The sequence below is a fragment of the Metopolophium dirhodum genome, chromosome 5, assembly GCF_019925205.1.
Source record: "Metopolophium dirhodum isolate CAU chromosome 5, ASM1992520v1, whole genome shotgun sequence".
Lineage (NCBI taxonomy): Eukaryota > Metazoa > Arthropoda > Insecta > Hemiptera > Aphididae > Metopolophium > Metopolophium dirhodum.
The window spans coordinates 3,467,660-3,494,700 of NC_083564.1; the positions used below are offsets into that span (position 1 = coordinate 3,467,660).

The 27,041-nt window shown below is 32.9% G+C and overlaps 2 protein-coding genes across 2 annotated transcripts in view; one reads left to right on the forward strand and one right to left on the reverse strand.

Moving 5' to 3' along the window:
• LOC132945872 (inactive tyrosine-protein kinase 7) overlaps positions 1–27,041 on the forward strand; it is a 244,087-nt gene that overhangs the window by 191,526 nt on the left and 25,520 nt on the right. The window contains exon 4 of the mRNA XM_061015671.1: positions 21,695–22,009. Within this exon, the coding sequence (XP_060871654.1) occupies positions 21,695–22,009 (315 nt within the window). The remainder of the gene's footprint in view (positions 1–21,694; positions 22,010–27,041) is intronic.
• On the reverse strand, positions 1,474–5,276 carry LOC132945875 (uncharacterized). Its single transcript, XM_061015675.1, has 4 exons — positions 3,252–5,276; positions 2,385–2,519; positions 1,685–1,816; positions 1,474–1,608 (listed from the first exon to the last, which is right to left on the reverse strand). The coding sequence occupies exons 1-4, from the start codon at positions 3,363–3,365 to the stop codon at positions 1,474–1,476; spliced, it is 516 nt and encodes a 171-aa protein (XP_060871658.1). The 5' UTR covers positions 3,366–5,276.

A 27,041-nucleotide genomic window follows, 5' to 3' on the forward strand; every position in this document is an offset into this window, starting at 1 on the left:
AAAATGATTTACTTAAATATAGTTTACAGTAAAAATAGTTTTTATCGCCACAGGACACTCATTCATTAGTACAAAAAATCTTAAGTATTCTAAAATAAGGTCTTTAAATATTTAAAAAAAATCTAAAAATTATCATTTTAATAAATTCATTATTAAATAAAAAATGGGGGCCAATATACTCGGCCAATCACCTTGTATAATATAATATATAATTCTTAAAGATGTGAGTGTGGTAAAATTAAAATGTAAAATTAGCCAACTTTTTTTTCCACTCAAAATGTTATAAGATCAAGTTAATTGTGATTAATTAAGATTTATGAAACATGTTATCAACTTTTTGAGGTTGCCTCTATATTATATTGTTAGCTACCACCAGACTCAAACACATACACCGACCAAAGTTACTTTATAGTTAATTGTTACTAAACCAACTATTTTATACCAAGACAGTAGTATATAAATAAGCCTTAAATACCTTATTAATTTAAGTAGGTATTATTCACATCAAGTTGCAACTATTTTACCATTTTCACACATTTTTCGCAGTTTCCTTTTACGTAAATTCTCTATTTCTAGAAATAAAATTCTAAAACATATTACATTAACGACGACACGAATCATATACGGCTTACAGTTATAATTTGGTTCATAAATAATTACCGCAATACTTTTAAAATTTTGTTTTCCAAATCCTAACTCAAATAAATAGGCACTTACTGAAAAAAAAACGCCAATAGCAATATGACTACATCTTTCATTATTAAATTATGTTTTTACCTTTGGGCTAAACAAAATTATACATTTTGTTACACGGGAAACGACTTATGTTTTAATAAACGACCATTCTTATTTTATACAAACAAAAATATTTCTGAGATAACCTCGAGAAACGGTTGATTGCTACCAACCGAACAAACTTTGATGTATTTCAAAAATAATGTTAGATTTTTATAACTAGTCAAAACTACAGGGCTCCGAAGTATTATATACTATTAAGACGGCACGACGTTCAAATTATTTCAATAAAAAAATTATTTGCTTGTAACATTGTTGTAGATACCGTTCTAATGGTAGCCGGTAGGTTTCCCGCGAATATTGTAATAAAAAAGGCACATTTGATATTGCACCCTCGTGACTAGGTCAAAAAGATTTTTTCCAATTAGTCATAACAAATTGTTTAACTACCTAAGTATTTGATTTTTAATTCGCGACTCTTAACTAATTTGAAAAAGCCACCTTGTCTTATATCGTTGTTTGCATTTAAGATTTCTACGTAGATTAATAAAATTAAACTATACCTTTTAATAAGATAATAATAAGATGAGACGTGGTAATTAGATTTTTTTTAATAATTTACTATTTTTATTAAATGACAATACATATTATTCTAAATATGCAAACGTCATCGATTCGCTGATATAAAAAAACATACAAATATATTAAAATGATATTATATACAACCTATATATGTGACTATGATGCGGTTTTTTTCTTTTGTATTTTAAAGGTTTTGTTAGATGTCTCTTTGTAATGAATCGTGGAAATGAATCCTCGTCTGTAAAACCAGTACTCTGTCACTCCAGTTTTGCAAACGACAACCGATGCTGTCTGCAATAGATTGGGCAAAATCGATTAGTTTACATAGATTTTATGTGGGTAAAACGTATGAAATATTTCAAATTACGATTCCTTGACATTTGTCTATGGGGCCGTAGTTGCTCTTCTTACTGAAACCACTATCCTTCGTGGACCACGTGAACCCGTTAACAATACGTCCTGTAGCATTGTTCCCGTCCGACGGTGCGTCAGAAGTCACCTATGAAAGTGACTAAATTGAAAAACGCGTCTGTTTTATTGCAGACATTCGTCGATCGTCAATCGTATAATGTCTTATATGTTATAGGTCAGCGAACACTTTAGTATATTAAAATGGTTCTTATGCAATATATCAAATACATTATCAGCATTTTTCGCATTTTACCCTTGACGATACATTTGACGGGCAAACTATAAAGGTCATTTAATGGCCATGACCTAGTAGAGTAATCGTTAAATACGGCGCGTGCAAGGGCGTAGCCAAGGAGGAAGGAGTAATTCCCTTCCGCCGCCCCCCCCCCCCCATTCATAGCTAACAAATAAATTAATTTCTAATGAAATTTTAAATTGGGGGGGATTTAAAAATACACTTGGTTGCCCCCCCCCCATCCTCAGTCCTGATAAAATTTCTAGCTACGCCATTGGCCATGCATATTATTACTAAGCAAACCCCTTTTTAGATAGGTAATATAATAGGTAAAGTCTAAGGTCGGTTTAACTACCGTTCTCCCCGACTATGATACAATCATATAGAAAAAAGCTGTTTTATATTAATTTATTGTCATTACCTTTTCACAATGTGATCCAATCACTTCTACACATTTTAGAGGACATCGTGTTTTCGACAGTGGGTCGACATAATTGTTGTGCCAATATTTTGTCATCATAGTACTACACGGACTTATGTGCAGGCAATTTTTCTTCTGTTCGATATGTTTAAAAAAGAATACAATAAAAATAAGTACCTATATTATTTGTTTATTTAAAATAACTGATAATTATTAGAAATGTAATTTACTATAAATACAAGAAAAACCCACCCCGCCCCCTGTCGTCATTCGCCTAGTGCGTAAATCATTAGCTTTTCTTTCTTTAATTATTTAGCCAAAAGCTAAGGTTTTGTCAAAACGGATTCCGCGTAAATTACGTGTTGGATTTAAAAAATACGAGAAATAAAAAATCGAATATAAATAAAAAAAAATACGTAGGAAGGTATTAGAATATTTTAGCTCGTAGGCTGCTTGAACAGAAAATTCATCACCGAAACGATAATATATTATCATATACGACAACGACGTTGTATTTTGTTTTCGTAGGCCGACACGATTTATCTTTAAGCCATTCGAGATCGACTTTGTTCCGTTGACGTTAATTATTATGGAAATATATCATCGCGATTGAAATACGCGAGGTTTCGTCGGATATGAATTATTTTATTATATTATAAATAACGTGTGTTTTTTGTTTTATTCCGAAACTGCTATAGTGCGCTGTAATAATAATATTAATAATAATAATATAATACATACTTAGTGTTGGGCGAAATATTCAAATAATAAGATACTAAAAAACGATACGTCCTGACCCAAATCGGTAACTTGTCCTTACAATAATGATTATTGTAATTTTCGTAAAAACTCGTTTTAGAGATATACCTTTGCAGATCTTCCGATAGGGATGGACTTCGGAAAATTGTCGGGACGCGAGACGATCGGCCGCTGTCGACGCGAACCGGATAATTTCTCATTTTGGGGGATTTTCGTTGCCATGTTTTTCCACTTTCTGCAAAACGTGTGCGATTTAATATTCTTATATTATTGCTACCTACACGATGGATAGGTTTTAACTCTTCTAGTCCACGTACTGCAGATGACACAAAATTATATTAATTATTGTTCTGTGAAAAAGAATTAAGGGTTGTCTCGCACTGTTTCGGAACGGAACAGCATCGACATTTTGCAATCCGAACCGTCCAAACCGAAACGAATTTTATACTTTACAGCAGTATGGGAATAATATGAATCAAAATAGCTATTTAGAATTCTATGAACAAAATTAGAACGTTCAACCCGAGTTGTAAACAGGGAAAGTGGTTAGTTGGTAGGTACTTGGTTGTTATATAATTGTGTATATTTGTGTATATTTGTGTTGTTCGTGTACTTCATAGCATTAGAAGTTACAATACAGTTTATATATTATTATATAACGTTTTGTAACAAGTCAGCGATAACACGGTATACGTTAAACAACTGAAAGTTCCACTAATTTAGAACCATATGCTTTGACAATGTACCGACGTAAAAACGCTTCCAGAAAAACCGTAAAAAAAATAAATATTTTAATTCGATTTCGTTCTGTTTGGTTGTAACGTCCAATTGAACTAGTTCTAACGGACTCATATTTAAGTATACACATTCTTCATTCGTTTCTGTTCTGTAACTGAAATAGTTTAAGACGATTTTTTACCAGTTATTTTTATTCAAATTTTGTCCAATAGGTAAGTATATACAGTTTCGATAAAAATTAAATTATTAAATATAAATGAGTTTTATTTATTCATCGCTATTTTGTTAAAAACATTAAATTCTCTTTTCACTTTCATGAATTACCACTTTTAATTTTTTACCTTTGCACAGTGTTTGTAATAATAATGAATACAGTGACTGTATTGTGATATAATACGATTATATGAATAGTCAATAGCTCATTAGCCATTACTCATCAGTCATCAGTATTCTAATTTATCTAAACTCTAAAAACATTTTATCCACACCGTATATGGTTCCACCGTAGATATAATGCGACCACTAAATTTATTATAGAAAAGATAAAAATAAATAAATAAAAACCGTGAGTGCTGTCATCAGTATTTTATAATATTTTATTAATCATACCATATTATGCTAAGTGTATCTGTATGAAACTATAAAATAAACTATTGCACTTAAACGTTTACCTGCGTAGCTGTAGAAATTTTGGCCGAGCACGGTTTTATGACTCAACCTAGCCTTCCAACGACAAACACGTATAGGTACGTCTAAAAACGATTTGAAAAGTAAATTAAAATTAACGGTAAATAAATATTAGTTGGAACGAATATCATTCGAACGGTTAACGGATAAATGGTGATGATTTTGATAAGTCACAACCATATAAATGGTCACAACCGAAATCCATAGATCATTGTACAATGTACATTTTTGCCAACGTAACAATTGTTTTAATATATCGAGGACGCGATTTTATATAATCTCTTTTTTTAACATAGATAATATGTTTTTGGACAGCTTCCATTTTTTTTTCTAGCCGATTTTCGCAACGCCGATTTTTGTAACACTTAGTTTATAATTGCCATAGAATGTAAATCAACAATAAAAACAAAAAACAAATGAAATTCCTAACAAAATGAAGCATAATATGTCTGTGGTGCAGGCCTACAGTGCCTACTAGATATTTGTCCACTGCACTATACCGATAAACATAATATTATCTATGATTCCTTAATTTTTCTTACAGAAGAAAAATATCTCTAAAAATAATATTAGAATATTATTATATTATTATTATATTGTGCTACTATTATAATATCTATATTTTTTAAACGTTTACTTTACGCCTACCCATATGTGTTACTGTTCAAAAAGTGTTACCGAATCGGCGGTAAAATATTTATTTTTTCATTATCGACACTTGTAAAAAAAAAATCCAGTAAGTACCTAAATCTCGATTATGACGGGATATTCTTTATTTATTTATTCTTAAGTTGCTGCTGGCGGAGAGTCGATATTGTAAAATTTGAATTCCCGTCCCATGTCGGTTTCGGTCGGTTTTCAAAAATTCTCATTCGTTTCTCGTGCTACGCGGCCGAGCGATAAATCGCAGCGATCAAGACCACGTGGATCACTGCGACGAACACAATCGTTTCCGGGCATAGGCATGCCGTCGCAATAAATCGTCCGACCGACGGAGCCTCCCGTGAGCCCCTGGACTGTATGTGTCGTTAAACAATATTATTTTGGAGTCATAACCGCGGTAATAATAATAATAATAATATATTTCCCGGACACGGTGGCTAATAAACGGAATTTACACCGACCGCTAACCTGCAATGCCGACGACGACGGACAAAATATCCTATACCTATAATATAATATAATATAATATCCTATATATGTATTATTATTATGGTATGGCCGGAGAGACAAAATATGGCCGTGATAGGTTCGTACCGAATTATTATGTGTGACAGGTATATTATATAATATGTTGTAAATTATATGAAACACAATAAAGAAGATTATAAAAAGGCCAAAAGACTCTCGCCCCCGCCACCACTCCCCACTGGATGTCCGGATCGAAATAATATATATAATATTATTATGTTTTGGCCTATTTATATATATACGTATCTGTATAATATGTCCGCCGACCGAGAAAATTGCGAGCTCGCATCACGTGGAAAACCGAGCGGCTGACGTACTGCACAATATATCGTTATTATGATTTATATAATATATTATGTAATATTGTCGTCGCACACAATTGTATTATTATTATTATTATCGGCCAGGCTCGGCGTTAAGTCGCGCCGTGACGAGACTTAACAATATACCCTGCCGGTCGCGGGGCACGTGAGAAAGTATACTGTCACTGTTGTTATTTTTTGAAATTAGTTGTAACCTTTCGCGAACGGATATTAGAAAACGGCGCAGAATATACTACGACGGACGGACGACGAGGAAGTGTGACGCGGAAATCGAACTTCGCAAGCGTCTAGTTTCATGATGTAATAATAAAATATGAAAGACAAATGCGACCAAAATTAATTAAACAAATCAACAGTACAGCGACAACAACTAATCATTTTTCCGAGTTTCAAATATATGAATTACAGCGTGAATCGCGTTTTCTTTATCTATATGAATATAAAGTGTTGTATCACCCATATCATATAATTATAACCAACAAATAAATACATTACTATTAATCATGATTAAATACTTAAAAAGAGTTTTCTATATTTAATCTTGCAGATATTTTATTTTGATATATTTTAAATTACAGATATTAAAATTCAAAATGTCAAGGGGTCCGTCCTTGGGTCGTGGGATCAAGGGGCCTGACCCCCCATCCCAAGGGGAATGGTGATCGAAGCGATCAAGGGCAGAGCCTTCTAATTTTTAAATAAAAAATGTTATATTATATTATAGAATATTTGGTTGAAAATCTCGTTTATCCATAAATCGTGTTCAATACTAATTTCCTGGGCAAGCGACAACTTAGAGGTATTACACCTCCGCTAGCCACGTATTTTACTTGCAGTGTGATAGGTACATATTTTTATTCCATTTTCCATAAACCTCTCCCGCTCTGCCCACCATAAAAATAGTTTATCATTAAGCGATAACCCAACAATCTGTTCCCCCGAAAACTAACCTGTTACTTGTGTCAAAATCGAAATAACAAATAATAATAAATTATTCCTGGCTTGAATTATTATTGATATTTAATAAAATATACTAAATGTGTAAAGCGTAGGTACCTATAAGAGATAAAATAGTACGCGTCAAAATTTAAATTCTCTAAAAAATATAATATACATATTTATATGTAATATCGGTTGAATAAAAATATATATTTATCAGTGCCGTTGCAGTCTACATATTCAATAATATATAATATTATGTCCGAAGCAGGGCTATTGTTGTATTTTAACTTAACTGACACAATCTGCGTATTTCGAAAATATTTTCAAGTCTTGAAAATAATCATTATTGGTTGGTTGATTTTCAACAAAAAAAAATAAATAAATAAATACCATCCACGCATCCACTATATGTATGGATAATGCCCATTGCGAATGATCTCGTGCGCGTTGAAAGTTTAGAAGTTAATTAAATAAATTAACTTTTTTTTTTTAACGCATTCCGTGATTTTAGCGATTTCCGACGAGAAACAAAGCGCCCACGCACGCCCATCACCATAGCGCTGCCACCCGGTACACCACAATCTCGTTTTCAAACAAAGTTCACATAATATAATAATATTTGATTACGGCACGTCATTATTATTAGAAAAAATGTTGGGCATTATAGTTATATATATATTCGAATATCGAAAAACCAAATATAATCATAATATAAATTCGAAAATATATACAACCATCTCGTACGCCTCGGGCGGACGTGGAATTAATTCCGATTGTATATTATACCGTGTTTAAAGCAGATTCACGAAACAAAATATTGTACATTTTTTTGTTTTCCCCGTAAATAAAACGATACGTTGTATATTTTGATGAACAATATCGATAATGTGAAAACCATCACTATTTGTTTTAATGAAACACATTTTAAAATGTAAAACATTTTGTGTACAAATAGGTAGGTATACTGTAGAGGTACATGTTATTCGAATGTGCGTACTTGAATTGAAATTTCACTCGTCAAATATTAGAATATTCCAGTCAAATAAACCATGGTATTTCGTTTATGAAAATCAACAAAATGATAATTATAGCTATGCATAAATTATGAGTTTGACCTATTAGCCATATACATATATATTATATTACACCACAATAAATTTAGAACGAAATTAGCCTCGTCACAATGGCGTAATAATTGTACCGCTCTATGAAACAAACAGGTTATTTTTACAAAATAAACAATCGGTTAAAATATTTGTAGAAGCATCTTTTTTATTCGGTTTGTTCCTTTCGGATTGTTCTCGGTTTTGTTTGGTTTATGTTCTCAAGTGGAAAGTTGAAAGAGATTTTAAATGAGGTACACTGAAACTTTACAGCGGTTCAAGGTTTCAATGAATAGTTTCCGCAGAATTTACTTTTACAAATGAGCCAAGTTTGAAGTTAAATTAAATTAATAAATGCAGTCGAAATTGGTACGCGATTCACTTTTTCGAATGCAAAACAAATTTACCGGGGAAATAGAGCGGCGCAGGCTTGCGAAAACGTCAATACAAAAGCAATGAGATAGTAGGCAAACCTAATAGCGATTATTCCTCCGTACTTGACTCTATACGTTTCGTAGCAAACCGCGTAGAATCGTTATATAATAATATATCGGCACCTATAACACAGCAGTAAAACTAAAATAGTCTTTCACTGTTAACTGGTCGCAGATAAAATATACTCTAAATACCATGAAATAATAATAAACATAGACCTATATGTACGCGTGGTACATATCCCATCCAGTTCATATAGGCGATGACAATACGTAATACTATTCCTTTTCCCGAGACAACACTATACCGGGGCGGAATGTAAACGTCTTGGCACCCCGTCGGAACTGACCCGCCTCCGGTCGAAACGCCCATCGTCTTGCACCGTGCCCACGAAACGAAATTGATCGAATCCAGACGTGCACACACTACACTGCCTTAACTCAAAATATCTAATCGCTATACGTTTCTTATGCTAAGTCACGCAGTTACGATTACCAACGGCACGAGGACGGTCTGGAGAAAAAAATTACAATAGTTTTACATAGTATCATATTATTATGATGAACCACGGGGTTGATATTAGGGTGAAAATGTTTTTTTTTTACGCCGAACATAATTTTAAAAAAAAAATATAAGGTTTTAAGTATTCGTCGAATTCGTCGGGTGAACAGAGTATATTAATATCACATCATAGAAAAGTTATGAGTTTTATGTTATATCCACACTAATTAACTATAAATAGGCAAGTATTCTATAATTATTATATGACGCGGGACCACTTAGAGCTGATGTTGTACGATGGTAAAAATAATAATATAATAACTTATAAGATATTAAGGGCTCGGTTTTGTGATTCCAGGAACTTTATTAAATGAAAAACATTGTCAGTTTGTAACCATCGAATGTGCAGCTTGCGTACATCTACGTCAATTAGATCGATTCGCTAACATTAAACGGGTCACTGAATATTTGTACCGGCTGTAATTACTAAAAAGCAGACACCGGAGCGACTTTAAAGTCACGTGGTTTCGAACACGAACAATACGCGGCGTTTTAAATTAAAATACGTTTTCACTCATAAATATCACCGACAAGTACAACCGCTATCAGTATGCTCGTGATTATGTAGATACCGTCGATTGTTAATGATTATTCGACCAAATTATTCGCACCTAAATATACCCAAAACGCAAAACAATAATACCGAATATTTGATTTTGCCATCAGTTTCGACGAAACGCAGCGTCGGCGATGTCGTTTGGACGTTGAGGTAATTTTAGGTTCCGAGTGGAGCGTCATATGTATAGATTTTGCAATGATGTGTGAATTTTTTTTCATGTCCGGCATCACTTTTTGGAGCAGTAAAAATGTTCAACTTTCAACGTCGAGGGCGGTTTATAGGAGCGAATTTGATCTATTTGGTACTTTAGAGGGGTTAAAAGTAAAAAATTCAAAATTACCAGTTTTCGACAAAATGTATTTCAACTTTTCTGTTGTAACTCAATAATTTATAACTGTAGGAACTTAAGTTTTTAATGAATATTTATATTAGCATTTACTAAAAACGAAATCATTTTAAAAATGCTTTGGTTCTATTTATGATATTTATAAGTGTTGTAAATTAAATATTTTTATTTTTGTAACTATAACGTTTTTGTTTTTGAGTAAAAATACTTGAAAATATATCACAAGGTTCCTCATAATATTTGTTCATAATATTATACTAATTAAAAATCTAAAATACATAGTTACAATATTTTTTATAATAGTAATTAAAGTTTAATTATTTTAAAACCATGAAAAATTAAAAATGAATTAGTAGGTAGTTAAAACTTAAATTGTAATAAAAGGTTCCATACAAGTCTTAATTACGAGAATAAAAAAAAAAATTTGTGTATATCTACAAATATTTTTTATGAGTGTCTGAAGTTTTATTTTTACGAAATTATTTATTAATTATATTAATTATTATTTACGAAATTATCTGTTCGTAAAATAACGATTTTTCAACCATCGATTGTAGTTTTTTTTATTGTAATTCGAAAATTATTAATCATAGAAACATGAAATGTTTTTCGTATACAATGATATAAAATCATTGAATTTAAATTTAACACATCCATTACTACAGTAACCCCACTCGACACCTACTGTACCTACAGTAGAGTATGTTCAGACGTTCAGTACCTACCCACTTGTCATAAATTCATAAAACAATACATTTTACAAAACTGTTTTGTAAATTTTATCATGCGTCTACGTCGTGTATACATAAAATACACTAAAATGTGAAAATTTAAAGTCCCCAGGATTATTTAAAAGTTTTAAAATAATGTTAAAAGTTTGCCAGCGCGACGGAAATCCAACCCGCGTTTGGGTTTTCCTTATACGGTCGTGGTTTTGGGGTATAGTCCTTCGCGATTATCCAGAAAACTACTGGCGAATTCCAAAAATCACCTGTTTAAAGTACCATCTGCTACGAATTACCGGTGCGGTATGGAGTGGTTTATACGAAACTTTCCGCCCGAAAAAGTGTTTACGGGTGTAATAATAATAATAATAATAATAATAAAATAATAAAAACACATCAACGTTCAATCGAAAGATTCCTCGCCGCGTACCGAGTCCGAGACACAGAGATCACAATATACATTGTAAACATATATAATATTATACTTGAGCATGATATCCACTAGCTAAATTATGTAGATGAATGAAAAAAGGGCCGAGAATATATTATTATTATATTGCGTTTTTAAACCAATAAACCTAAACGGATCGTAAACATCTCTGCGGGCAGGAGGATTTTCGGTGTATTATAGTTATATATTTAAGTGCTCGGCCCAAAGTATATCCAAAAATGGATGTTGTCGACATCGGGAGATCGTGCTAGAGAGGGAGAGAGAGGACCGACCAATGAGTGAGAGCAAAAGGGTCTGTCAAAAGTGTATTTTAAAAAATGTACCCAGACATTTCTTGTTATTATTATTTTATTTTATTTTTTTTTTTTACACAAGTTACGATCTGCCATCGCTGTATAGTGTATACACCGTACACATACTTTGTCGTAGGATATTAATGCGGATATTTTTCGCATTTTATCGTAACTCGAAAATGATAATAATGTATTTAGAAACTATTAGTACCTATATATATATAAGAGTCGCGTACATACATTTTAAAACTTTGAAACGCTATTAAATTGCTGCAGTAGCTAATACAGCCGAAAAAAAAATCCTACTACCGGAAAAGTTTATGTTTTTTTATTTTCTTTCGTTTTTTTTTTTTTTTACGATACGATTTACAACTGTTTTTCTTTCCACGGACGCGATCCCGGACCTTTCCGTTTAAGTCCTTAAAACGGAACATAAAACCGGGATCGTCCATTGATCGCGGCGGACAACCGTATAGCTCGCGTATACTGCGACTTTCCAATTTTTATTGCTAATATTTCTATGACGGTCTGCGGTTATAAATAATAATATGTATGAATAATATGCGGTAATTCGCGGGCGCGAAGGAGCGAGGAGTGGCGCTCGCACAATAATATATCGCAATATGTGTTTCGAAACGCATAATAACTGCGTATTCGACCGACGAAATTGTCACAAACCTCGCTTCGGGCAAACAGCGCTCGACACTCCGCTGACAAATCGGCGGCGAACCCGGGTATGAAGTCCGCTGCGGCAGTACGACCATTTATCATGTGAACGTGCAACGATCGAATTCGGTGTCAACGTGGTGGTGGCTTAGCGCACGATTAATCATTAATTTACAACAAATTTTAAATCGAACCGTATTTCATGGCGCAAAAAAATAAAAACTGTTTCCGATCATATCGCCGGGTCCCACCCTCCCCCCAATCGTCCGTCTGAAATTGCACGCAGTCGTCGTAAACTGCAGAAGGCTGTAACGATTAACAGTATAATGCCGTCAAGTATATATTATAGGGAACCTCTCTGCTGTACTGCAGTGTTGTTATAGGTCAAGAGTGTACAGCTTCGTCGAGTAGGTCACCGTAATGGGTGTCGAATTCAACGGTAAACAATAATAATATTATTGTAAACGATTCTCAGCGAAGACGGTCCAATTTTTTTCATCAAGGTTTTACCGAACAACTATTTTACTAACAACATTAAAATCCTAACAATTAATGTTCGCATTTGTGTTTAGGTTTTCCCGATTGTTTTTGAAAGCACTGGGAATTTTTTGCTTTGACCTCCCCCCCAAAGTATAATTTAGAACTAATTTCCTACCAGAAATCTGCACCTTCAAAGTTTAAGTCTGACTACTTTTCTTGCTATTGTAAATTCAATACACCCATCGCTCCGCTCAGAACCATTGACCAGTGACCAACTCTATAGCGACTATTGTTCTAATCTGTATTCAGGAGAAAAAAATGTGTATATAATTTATTGTTATTGATAATTATATAAAAAAAAATAAAAAAAATTTGTTTGATTAAATTTTTCATTTTTTTTTTTGTTACGCCTTGACAACTTGTTGTTTTCCGATTTGATAATATTTTACTAGCTGCATTACCCGAATTCGTCCGGAAAAAAATAACAATGAATGTAAACAGCACTGCAAATTTTAGCGACTTTGGCCACATTTGCGCAAGTTGATTTTCTGCATGTTAATAGATATAATTGACTTAAATACATTACCATGGTGGCTGGTCATTATATCTGCGCATGTATCAACGATATCCACGGGCAGGTGAATTTTACAAGACTCCGTAGTATTTCTGATACCAACGACGTAGTGTTGAAAATCAATTTTTCGTGCCAATTCTTAAGAGGCAAGAATACACCGGTCCACAAAATTTAAAAATGTGTTATCGTTTTTTTTTTTTTTTTTTTAAATAATGTGTTATTCGATCATTAACGAGACTCGTATTATAAATTTACAAATAGCTCGAAAATTGTCTTTCATTGTCATACCGAAATATTGAGAAAATTATTTCTCTATATTGTTGTCGTCCACTGATGATCGTTTAAAATATACGTGTTGTCCAGAATTCGCGACATCGCTACATCGATATTTTGCTGACACTTTATCCTTTATCCAGAAACTATATTATCAACGGTTACTGTGAACAAATATCAAACGTTTAATGTGACTGGGATTTGAAAGACTCGGTTGAAACGTTACATTTTTAGAGCGTAAAAAATAAAGCTAAAAATACATTTTGATGTTTCAATCTTGATATATTCACTGCTGAATATTAACTTATTAATGGCGCCTACGCGAATAGGTAACTCAGAACCCAAGGAAGTGTCAGACTTCCGACATGAACTGAATTTGTACGTAGAATATATCATTGGTATTAGACACGTGGGTGTAAAAAATTGAACAAGCGTTATTATTACATTTTCGTAGGGTACTACGGTATCAATATAATATTATGCTCTCACATTCTGTTGATTAAAAAATATATTACAATTCCGTTTCAATCAAAATGTCTTATCGTGAATTCGTGAAATATTAACCTATAAGCTACTAAATAAGTCCACGTAACATATTATATACTATCAACTTGGAAAATATTGGGTAGGTACCTATACTTGAGGTTTTCCGGAGATTTAATGATTCATAAGCTAAAATATTATATTAGATTTATATAAAAAAAAAAATAAAACTCTTATTGATTAGCGTGGCTCCGTATTTGTTCTCGGTGTTCTTTGACTGTTTTTGGTCGTATAATCTGTCATTATACGCTCAGTCAGGCCCGTGTAAACTATACCGATAAAACCTAAAGACGATCGCTTTCTGTCCACGACTGTTGTAGATTCTTACCATCGCCTCTCCTGAAATCGTCCGAATGAGAACATCGGACACATCGTTGCTAAACCAACGTCATGTAGTTTATTCTGCAGATTTCGAAATGAGTGGAACGTTTATACTCAACCAAATATCATATATATATATATTATGGAGTACAGACATTAGACATTATTGCATTGCTGTCGAGTGTATGATGTATATTATATATTTCGTTTTCTTCGTACGCCGTGGTCGACGCAATTGTTTGCGGATCTTCGAAAACGGACGAAATTAATATTCTCGTGGACGGCTCATCCGAAAAATGAAGGGGAAAAAAACTTAAAACCTAATCACCAAACGCTTATCGACACCGACCCGTCCAACCGCAGCTGATAGTTATAGTGATCAATAGACTCAGTGGGCGGGTTTGTTGATATACGCACATATCCCAACGATTTAGGTGCCTATTTTTTTTTTTTTTATAACAGGTTGTCAAACGTATTCCAAAGATTTCTGATATCAAACAGTTTGTTTAATATTAGAATACATATTCAATACTTAATTGTATGTACCCATATATATTATTTAGGAATCTTACTTGCAAGAGTTCCTCGTGGAAGGAGAAAAGGCGCCAATGTACATGTGCCCCAGCGCGTATACATTTTTTAAAAATTCGTATTAAATTATTAAATTATAAATTATTTTTATTATTTAATTTCCAAAATCTAAGCCCCGGTCCATACCGATCAATTATAAATTATAATATATAAAATTATAGTAACAATAATAATAATAATAAGCATTATTGTTATTATTATATATCCTCACGTGGGAAAAATAAGAAGATTATGGTGGTGTCCTGTTGAACGAGGATGTCACTTGGTCAGTTTACAAAGTGAGTTCTGACTTTCATCAGACCAAGACGTATGTCCATGTAAAATTTCAAGTAAATCGATTCGGCCGTTTCTCAGAAAAATGATTACGAAATTCTCCAACTAGATTTTTCGTATAGATTTATATGGTAGCAGGTATACCGTACACAGGGTGTTTCATCGGGCGTCCAAACAGTTTGTATCACCACGGCTAGGACAGTACTTAAGTAGAGCGAGAAATCCCGAGAATTCGAAAAAAAACAATATGGTCTTAAAAAGTAGCTATAGGTACCTACCTATGTTTTAAAATCCCCAAAAATCAGAATTTGAAGAAATTCATTAGGTATTGGAGGAAAAAATCGGGACGCGCATGCTTGGTGAATCACTCTGTATGCCTACACGCACACACCCAGCTATTTACAAAATTAAACCCATAATCATTGCATTGCACTCGTACTGCGGTTATAATATAGGTATAGGAATTTTTCTCGGTCATTTTCGGACACCCTACGCGCACACCCCGTGGTTTTGGCGAACACGCTGAACAGTATCGACCCATGTCTATATGACTTTCACAATATACATGTATTTGTGCGTGTGTGTGTGCGTGCGTGTGTGTGTGCGTGTGTGTGTGTGTGCGTGCGTGTGTGCGTGTGTGTGTGTGTGTGTGTGTGTGTGTGTGTGTGTGTGTGTGTGTTGGAACCAGACAACGTTTTGCCGCGTCCAGGCCAATGGCTCGACTATAATGGGATATCGCGCATTATACGCTCGTCAAAATGACGCGAAAAACACTGAAATCCGTCCGTTGTATTATTATATATTTGTCAAGAGATCAAAAACTTTGTTTCGCAACGCAAAGAAGTGAAATAGAAAATTGTACGCGAATTTCCAGCGTATAATATTTCGTAAGACAATATGTTTTAACGGCATCGTCATATCTTATATTACATAAACATATAATTATTATATGATATACGCTAACCCATAGTTTCATTGCGCTTTGTCGGTCTATCGTGTTTTTACAAAATTTTAAATGTAATAAAATATCCGTAGTCGGTGTCCACTATCTCTCGTCGAGTCATTCGAGTGAATTTTCAATGTGTTTTTAAACACATCACATAGGGCAGGGATGACAAATCCGTGGCACTCGAAAATATTTTGAGGGCACGTTAATAATTATAGTAATGCAATTTCTTTTATTAAATCTCAATTTTTCATAATTTTTGGCACGTGACGGTAGAAAAAGTTGCCATCCCCGCAGTAGGACATAGATGATTGTGATCGTAATACAATGCGTATTAATAATTAATAAGAATAATGATGTTTTTAGACGATTTTTTACATTGTTTATTTCGAGAGATGACTTCCATTATACTGCAGGCCACCACAATAATCCTAGAAGATATTAGGTATAATATTATTACGATAACTTTTTTCACTGTCTTTTGTCTGTTTTCGGTATACTTTTGTAGGTACTCAGTGCCATAATTAAATCCTAGTTCCGATTATAACGTTAAATTATTATTGTATCTTATTTAAATGCCAAAAGTGTTATGATTTGTAAACGAGAAACCGTCTGTCCATCAGCACGGCCTAAATGAGCGACACATACAGCACCGTTTGCTAGTTATTGGCTGGCGAGTGGCGAAGGTAAATTAACAGGAATTAGTTTTAGATTTTGTGCTACTTAGATGAATTAAAAACTAGTTGCCCGAATCGTTATTGTATTAAAGAAATAATTTCCACTTGCATATACATAAAGTTTAAGTTTTTTAATCAATATTATTTTTAATGACTCTCTGTATCCCAATAACAATATTATAACCTTCCACCTGTAATAATTCCCTAGTCATAATATGAATTCAAAATCAAATAATAACAATAATAGTGGACGATATTTAATTTTATGTTTATATTTTCTTCCACTTAAGACTATTAAAATCGGTAAACACAAAACATCAACCCATAGTTACAAATTTAAAAGTAAGAAGTTATTATATCTTAATTTCTGTTCGTTTTCATGACGTTGACGTACTTTATTATTATTATAATGTTTTATCTTTAATCATTTCGGTACAAAACAAATATTTTTCAACTACCACAAGTCCGTAAAATTATAATACGGTATAATTAAAATTGTATTTTTTTGTACCACCTTTGTTTGTTTTCAAATTATTACAATAATATTGAAAACGTTGTAATACATACTTTTTTAAAAGCGAACAGTCCAAATCGACCACGCAAGTAGTGTTTATATTTTTCCATACGTTTTGACGATCAATTTCTTAATAAGTATATTCACATAATGTATATTATGCGTCTTGACGTCAGTTAGTCAATAATCGTCAGTCCGTAATCCGTATTGTATTTAAAACACTTAAGGTCACGATCGTCCAGAGTTGTGAATTCATTGGCCTAACCTATATCCTACCCAACAGGTAATAAATCTGCTCAATCGGTTTCAATACTTTTTAGAATATTTACTAATGGGGAGGTAGACTTTCACATGTCTGAATTCGTTTTTAAAAATGTCTAGAACAAAATCTGTTCTAATTTGAAGGAGAAACATTCTGCGAATCTGATAACAGCTCGGCCACCGACAATATGCATTCATTACGGTCATTTTGACTAATCTAATCGTTTATACTATAAACTTTATTCCAATTGTGTTAGTTGAACTCGTCAATTAATTTACCAAAATCTAGTTTGGGAGCGGTTATGTAGTCGCCGTGTAGTCGAGTAGTTAACAGCCGCGGCCTGGCGTCTGATTGGACCGTCAAACTTTCTAGAAAAATAATCGCTACAACGTTAGGCACATTATTGTCATAATAATTATGAGATTATGAGATCCGTCTGTAAAAACGTCGATTTACATTCGAAAACGAACTTTATGAAAAAATATCAATTAAGAACAAACCCGATCGGAACAGTTGTTGGTACCAAATACGCATAATTTTACCGTTTTCCGTTACCAATATTGTTAAAATGGCATATGTGCAAATCACTTACAGTACAATCAGTACGTCTGCAGAATTTTCGTTCGCGTTCGTGTATATGTGCACAAATAATACCTACCCAAACGCATAACACAATAATCTGAGAAAATCTTGTACACAGACCACTGGCACGCATAAAAATGAAATGTGTTTCATGTTTGAAGAAAATTAAATAAAACACACGGAGCGTACATGTATGCGGCTGGTTAGATTTAAAACATTATTTTCAACAATTTGCATTTCGTATAAAACGAAATAATTTAACAGTGATAATGGAAGCGGATGTTTTATTTTACTTTTTTTTTCCAAATTATAACAATCATGAGGTATATACGGTATGAGAGTAAAATTATTTTTTCATATTTTCGTCCGTATCCTAATAAACATATCACTTAATGTACCAGCGAGTAAATTATTAGTCCAGCCGATGTTTAGATACTATGATATAGGTGTGTGAATTAGAAATTAGTCTGCGTAGGTATTGACTATTTTCTATAATTATTTTTTACTCGAAATAAATAATCTATATGACGAAATGGATAGTAATAAGAATGGTACCGACATGGAAGAACCGTTTAAAGAGCCGTTATAGCGACACTTGGGTCATTTTTATTTGTTTAAGATTATTATGATTATACAATATTTTAATTTGATTTCAATTAAATAGAGTGATATAATATTATATCAATATCATAACATCGAAGTCTAATTTAAAAAAAAAAATGTATTCGAATATGTTGATACTATTATAATGTAGGCATAGGCACTGCAGAGATAGCCGATAGGGATATAACTTTTTATATACCACGGTAAGAAAAGTAAGGATAGGAATTTGTGAAGTGAAATCTGAAATAAATTCATAAGATTATTAAAAAACATACTATAGTATAATAATATAAATTATAATATACGAACCGAAATAGACATATAATCCCCTACGCACTGTTATCACACTGCGGCGCACGAATACAGTTTTATTGGCATAAATAAACTCTGTAAAGTATTTAAAAATGTAAGTTGTTATGATTTTCCACAGCCGATTTGGTTTTGAAAAATAATATATCTCTGGTCCCGGTAACGTCGGAATATTATTACCAAGTCCCCGGAGAGGTATAAACAACAACGTGCGCATTACACGGCCCAACGCTAACCTAACATAATGTAAGGTACACGTCATATGCGTATATAGGTATACGATTTTAAATGATGCTGTAATGTATACAGCGTGTAACGTTTTTATATTATTATTTTTCAAGAAATCAATATAATATGCACGGTATTAGGTTCCTAAAACGAATTCCAATAGTTCATTAAAAACACTTCCAATCGGTAATCTTACGGTAATTCCCGTGCACACGATGCGCAGTGCGTCTTCCTCAAAGTAAATTTTTCCAATAACCGGTTGATCTGAATTTTCATTTTTAAGCGAAACTGAATCAAAAACAATAACGTTTGCTTTCAATATAAGGTAAGTGTATAGATCCGCAACGCATATTTTTATCAATGGATATCTACCATAGTTTTCTGGCGTTCAAGTTCTGCCATAATGCATTACGCTTAGCTTATCATAAATTCGTAACGTACTTATGACACATAATAACCATAGAAATCGTTAGAAATCAAAAGTCGTACAAAATAACAACGGACGAACTCTTCTGTACACGTTATATTATATTATCATAATAATATATATATATATATTTATAATTATTTATATTTCATTATAACAATATTGTCACGTTATTATTGATTACCATATCGATCGCGAACGCATCGATTGCGGTATCTGGCGGCTGTAATGAATTGAAATTTAAGTACAAATAAATTATACTATAGGCATCGTAATATTATTGTTGTACGAATTTGTAAGAACGTCACGCGAAGTAGTGTTTCTTCGTAAAATGTAATAACCCGATAAATCAACCGTATGACGTGACCGTTAAATTATTATAATTATTGCGTCTCGACGATAAAACCGAATCATTGGCCTAACCGAGCGCTAATGACCGACTGTATAAACTTTGAACGAGACTTATATTATTATAAGATAACATAATATTATATATAATAAAATCATTAAAATGGCTGATTTCCGATGGACGTCTTCGACTAATGAAATACGTCTCGAGCGAGTCTCCGAGCTGTACTGCGCCTATACAATGCAAAAGTAGCGTCTGCTTTGTTATATTATTATCTCATACATCGGTGGCGTAATTACCTACTGTAGTTTCACAACCAGCCGCAGATCATTTTTGTCTGGAGAACAATACTTGATGGCGACAAATTAAGAAAACCATAAATGTCTTAAAATTCTGCAAATCAATCTTTCTCAAACTCCAGACGGTCGTTTGATGGGAATCGAAACAAAAAAATACTCTTCTCCCCGTGAACAACAATATATTGTGTAGTCTCCTACCTGTATAGTGTATATCATTATTAAACAACGATCGGAAGTCCAATGAAAAACTTTAAAACCAGAATTTTTCAATCTTCTCGATAATCAACCATTTTGTTTATCAGGCAGGTATAGAAACAAAAATCGGTAGTTGGTCTCGTGGATTTATTATATAATTAATTTTCTGAAGTGGGTCGCATTAAATTTACTAGGCAGTAATGAAAGACCAATGTGAAGACAAAAATCTCAAGTTTGAAATCAATCGAACACTCATAATACAATAGTTGTATCCTCCAATTACAGAATGAAACAAACGATTGTATTAAAATAAAGTCTAATCCATGAAAGCATTAATATTTTTTTAATTGTAAACAATTTAAACAATTCAAAATGATATTTAGTATTATCAACTCGTAGTATTATATTATGTAAACGAGAATGACTTGAAAAAACCAGTAATATTATTATTTGTACATAAGGTTTATTGGGCAAGGTCTGCAAATAAAGGTTGGAAATAGATTTTATAACCAAAAATTCAAGCACGTAGATAGATATCAATTAATTATTTTTTAAAAATAAACGATTTAGTTAAGTCATTCCTATATACAAAAGTATGTATAAGCAATACATCATTTTTGGTGTTATTTAGTTTCAAGTTGACAAATAATATATATATAGATATGTAGCAAATATAGTCGTATAGTTGTATTAGAATAATATAATATAATAAGTTGAGAGTATACGTAAGTACTCAGTTTGCTGAGAGAATGTCGCGCCAAAACCGAAAAGCGTCAACGCGTCGTATCCCCACTCCTGGTCCGCGGTCGAATGCGCGAAGTGACCATATTCTCTCGGCGAACTGAGATACGTATCATGTACGTACCCCCGTATTACCACCATTGAATGCTCTTTTCGGTAATCAAAAACCGAGTAATCAGCAACAGATTTGTATCGCGACAATACTGTGATTTAGCTTACGCGTGTTGCACATAAATAACTATTCGCCCATGACGACACACACCGTTGTCTGCCCACGCGCGTCTCATAATGCTATGTAATCGTCGGCACTGTCATTGATCGAGCGCGCGCGTCTTGGTTCGCAGAGATGAGGGCCTGGATTTCCGGACCGCCGGAGCTGTACGTCAACGAGGACGGCGAGGTGAGCATGCGGTGCGAGCTGAGCCAGGGCCCCCACGACCTGGGAACCATATTCTGGTACCTGGGTAACGTGCCCGTGTTCACGGACCAGGCAAGCCTGCAGTCGATCCGGCAACCGCGGGTCAGCGTTCACACCGAATGGGTGGACGGACTCAAGAGCACGCTGCACATAGCCCGGGCCAAGCTCGCAGACTCCGGAAACTACACGTGCATGCCCACGTTTGGACAATCAGCTACCATCAACGTGCACGTGGTCAACGGTAACTTACGCATGACTATTGCATGTCCACAGTGTACCCCCCCCCTCCATCACCCCTCCAACAACCGCCCCTGCAAACGATATCCGTGTCAAACGTCCGTTGTCGGCGAGTAATATAATATAGCTTGTCGGATAAATAGAACCTATACATAGGGGCCGGTGACACGGGGAAATTGGTACTACCCACTCGAATCAACCGGAGCAAACGCCGGTATCCAAATTTTGAAAACTGCGCTCTTACAAATATATATAAATTGAAGTTCGAACATTGCACATAAACTATGTTCACGGATATCGTTTGTGGCGGGAGCAAAAGGAAAATGGGCTTTGAATGTTTTAACGCCTAGCTATGAATCCAACGTAAGTACATTGTAATCGGTGCGTATGTTATGGGTAGAATGTAAGCATGTTAAATTTTTAAACCTCTGCATTGGATGTAACACTTGCAATTTTTCGAAACACTATTCCTCCAAAAGTGTACTGTAGTCCTCCTCCGCCGTACAAGGAAACGACCACCCATCAATTATAACACTATTATTAAAAGTGATTTTAGTTGTATTTTATATCCACTGATGATCAGTGTTGGGAATTATCTAGATAACATTTTTTGAAATAAATTATCTAGATAGTTATGTCACGATTTATCTAATGTTTAGCTTAGATAAAAAAATGAGCTTATCTAGATTAATATTGTAGTGCCCCTACAAAATTATAAAACCAATGTTACTAAAATTCTAATACAATATAAATTATTTATAAAATTAGAAGAATATATTTCTTGTTATTATTGCCAACGACGGTATTACGATAATACACTATACCATCGTTCTCTACTAGTCATAATGAGCATATTAAAATTAATTAGGTATGGTTTTATTTCCCCATCCATTTTAAAAATAAATAAAAAAAACCAATAAAAATAAGTGTAAAAAAACGATTATTATCTAGATAATTAATGTATTGTTTGTTGCATTCATCTTTATCTAGATGAATTACATTTATGTCATCTTTATTTTTATCTGGATAATTTTTTAGCTATCTATTCCCAACACTGCTGATGGTGTCATCTGCAGGGAAAAATGTCGTTTTTACAAATGCACTTTTCAGGTGTATTTCTTTTCTAAACTAATTCAAATAGAACGGGAATGTGTAGTACATTTCAAAAGTATCGCAGCTATTATCACTTCCAGAGAACATCCGATCTGAAGTTTTTTTAATCGCCATACCGATGCCAATCTGGTTATTTTTCCCCTCGATTTTATATTAGCAACTCCCCTCCCACTGTCCAGACCCGGTTCGAGTGACGACCCATTTGATATATATATGTAGATGACATCCACACGTTGCATCGATTAAATCCCATACGTTGATACATGTATAATTTATGAGCATCGGCAGTGTTATATCAGTTTTGTTCGACGTTCAGTGAGTGAACAGAGGAAAAAAGTGTTCACGAAAATAATAATATACAATCATTTAAGTACTTTTAACGGGATAGGTACTACGCGCGGATATCGTTTAAGCAACTAAAATGAACGCATTTCACTGCGCAGTAGGAGATAAAATGTATATTATAATGGTCTAATTATTGTAGTAAACTATGTAACTATTGTCACTGAAGTAAAATTATCAATGAGAATGATACGTCGTATTATATTCAATATGGTTTGAATAGAGTTACATTGATCTATTTCTTGACAATTACTTAGGTATAATAGTCAGACTTCCACTAAAATTCAAACCTGAGAACGCAATATTAATAATTAATATTAAAACTATTTCATAAAACACAGCCAACTTTTTTCTTATATATACGAATATTAAATTTAAATAAATCATCCATCGTCAACAATGTGTTCGTACAAAATAAAATACAATAAAATTGTTTTATTTAATCGTAATTGAAACCCGTTATTTTACAAGACCCCGTGAAATAAAAATGTTTATGAAACCAAAAAATCTGACGTTTTTAATTTTTAATTGACACTATTCAAAACAATACATTTTTACTGACCTCACCGAATTAAACAATAATAAAATAATATTGTACACAAAAGTACGTTGTTTTGGAGGCAATTTGTTTAGGTTAATATATGAAAAAATTTGTAGTAAGTCGAGTAGTAAATGATAATATAAATTATAAATAATAATGATCGTATGTCTGGATAAAATTTAAAGTGACATCTCGATTGTGCACTGTCACCGTTTCCAAACTGATGCACTCCAAGACCAAAATTAGAAAACAAAACAATGTGAGGTTTATTATTTACCACTAATAAATTCAAAGTGCGTTATTGCAACACAAGAGTCTAAAAAGGTTTAAAATACTGTGTTGAAAGTTTAAAACTATTAATTATTTTAAAAATAAAATTTTTGAAAAGGGTTTATTAAGTGCTTTTAAATTGTACTTAAAATAATTGCTATTTCGGAAGTCTTTCAGCAGACTTTAAAGTCGTATTATTAACGCATCACAACGAAATATGCACACGATAAGCACAAATTATATATTTACAACATATATAGTCGTGTATGCGTAACACTCGAAATTTAAATGTCAATCTTCTCTAATATCATACACGTGACTATATCATACATCATCCGCATACGAGGTGAAATTCTCAAAGACGTGAACGCCGATTTTGTTTTCAATTTTAATACGTCATATACTATATTTATCTTAAGAGTGCTGAAGCTCGTTAAATTAACGCCACATGCGTATACATGCTTACACACGATATTATTATCGCACACGGGTACGAGCAGCCTACTAATAACGAAATAAATTATGCGGAAAAGTTAATAAACATAATGGTAATAATAACGAACATCAAACGAGTGTAATAAATTAAAACGTAAGGGGAGAAAAAATTAATATTCGGAAAACACGTGCCCAAAAATTTGGTTAGCTGACTGAAAATTCCGATTCGACTAAACCTTACGTCAGCCATAATGCTTGTGTATTATATCATTATGTTTTTACCCCGTAGTAGTAGGTACGCATTGACATATCATTATACATAGATAGGCATAATTAATATATTATAAAATAGCGTTCGGCCGAGCCCCGGAGCCAACGTGTATGTTCATTTGTAACTACGTCCGAGCCATTACTCATTACGACATTCGTCAGATATTCAAATAAGCCCTTATGGTTGTTTTGGTAATTTATTATTGTCTCGCCGAGAGAAGATCGTAGCACTTCCAAAATAAACGTACTACGTAATATTATGAGTACCTACCCCATAATGATATACGACGAATGTCGAACTTCACTAGTGCTTAAATTATATACACACCGTACCACCTGCAGCGGGTGCACTTTCTAGTTTTTGCAGTGACGCCGGCGGAGTTGTCGAGAGGAGCAGACAACACGGTCGGTTGGGGGGGGGGGGGGGGGTGATCAACAGGGTAATATGCAAATATTTACACTCGAAATAAATAAGAATTAAACATCGAGTGTGTCGTATATGAGTATCAGGTAGGAGATTCCGCGATAATCACTCTAATCAATGTATTATACGAGGCATTGTTTCGTGTTCGGCATTTCCGTGGCATGACGTAACGCTAAAAGGATAGTTAGTTTTCCGTTAAATTCGACTTATCCGTGGAAAACAATCATCAGACATATTTTAAAAACTTTTTTACGAAACAACGTAATATTCATTCTTCGTGGAATTGTTAAATTTCTTTTAGAGAGCAGCAAATCTATTGATTTTACAATATGTGTTTACAAAATGTTACTTGAAATATTCCACTGTTACTTAAATCATGATTTTATATAATATTGATAAAATGTTAAGAATATTAAGACTTATTTTAGACTATTTATAGTAGATATTTGAAATATTCGATTTTTTTATTTTTATTTTTTTCGTTTAAAGTGTTGATAAAAATGTTAAGCTCGAAAAATGCTTGAAAATGTAATACAAGATCCTACGCTTAGGATAACATTCTTCCAGCAGTTTTAAAATATTAAAATTCATTTGCACGATTTTTTTAATAAGCGTTTGAAATTCATATTTTTAATTTTAAAACTTTGATAAGTTTCTTATGAATAGTTATTAATAAAAACCAAAAATATAATAATATAAAACACAATTTTATTTATAGACATTTGACAAAATTAAATATTTTAACTAAGAATCATGATTTTAGTTATTTTGATAAAATTCAACAATATTTTTGGGGGCTTTTAATATAATATTTAGATTAATTTTAGGCTTTGTTACAAAAATATGTCTGCTGAAAATTTTAAAATTGTTCACAGTTTGATGTTCGTTTTTTAAATGCTCTCAAAGACTTATAAGCTAACCCCTTGTACACTGTCATTCCATCTGAACCGGATTAAGCAATTATAAATAATTCATAGAGCTCGTTTTACATACAAACAATATAATAAACTATATAAAAAAAGACATATTTGTAAATTCAACTTTCGTTCCAATTAGAATCTCATAATAATTTATACTTTCATTAAAATATTAATCATTTTGATTATAAAATATAAATATTTAATCCCCCTATTTCAATTGTGAGCGGATAAACCACAAAAGAGCCAAAAAGATACCCGAATATGGAATAGGGGTATCTGAAACATTTCCTCACTGGTCACACCATTCAGTTTAGTTCAGGAAAAATCGTTTGTGAGTTGTAACATTGTATTAATTAAAACTACATTTATGAACCCAGTTCTGTTTATTTAAAGTGGCATTTTCTAACTTCTTGTAAAACAATATTTGAGTAAAATTTGTTGAAAAGTAATTTAATATCTTTATTTTTAATATATATACAAATTTAAATAGCTCTCGTAAAAAAAAAAATAAATAAATAACTGAATAAAAATCCAATTTAAAAAAACTTTAAACGTCAAAATAATAAATGGTATGGCCTTAGTAGCTATTTAATTTTATTTCGCTTAAAAAAATTATATCATTTAAAAGAATATATGTGCAATTTATTTATTTTAATACTTTCGTACATAATATTACAGTATAACAATAGTTTAAAATAGAATTGTTTTTATAAATGTCCAT

Coding starts and splice junctions, on each gene's coding strand:
- LOC132945875 (XM_061015675.1), bottom strand. CDS start 3,365: ATGGCAACGAAAATCCCCCAAAATGAGAAATTATCCGGTTCGCGTCGA. Junction 2,520..3,251: donor CTATCGGAAGATCTGCAAAG/GTATATCTCTAA, acceptor CATATCGAACAG/AAGAAAAATTGCCTGCACAT. Junction 1,609..1,684: donor TAGACAAATGTCAAGGAATC/GTAATTTGAAAT, acceptor AATCTATTGCAG/ACAGCATCGGTTGTCGTTTG.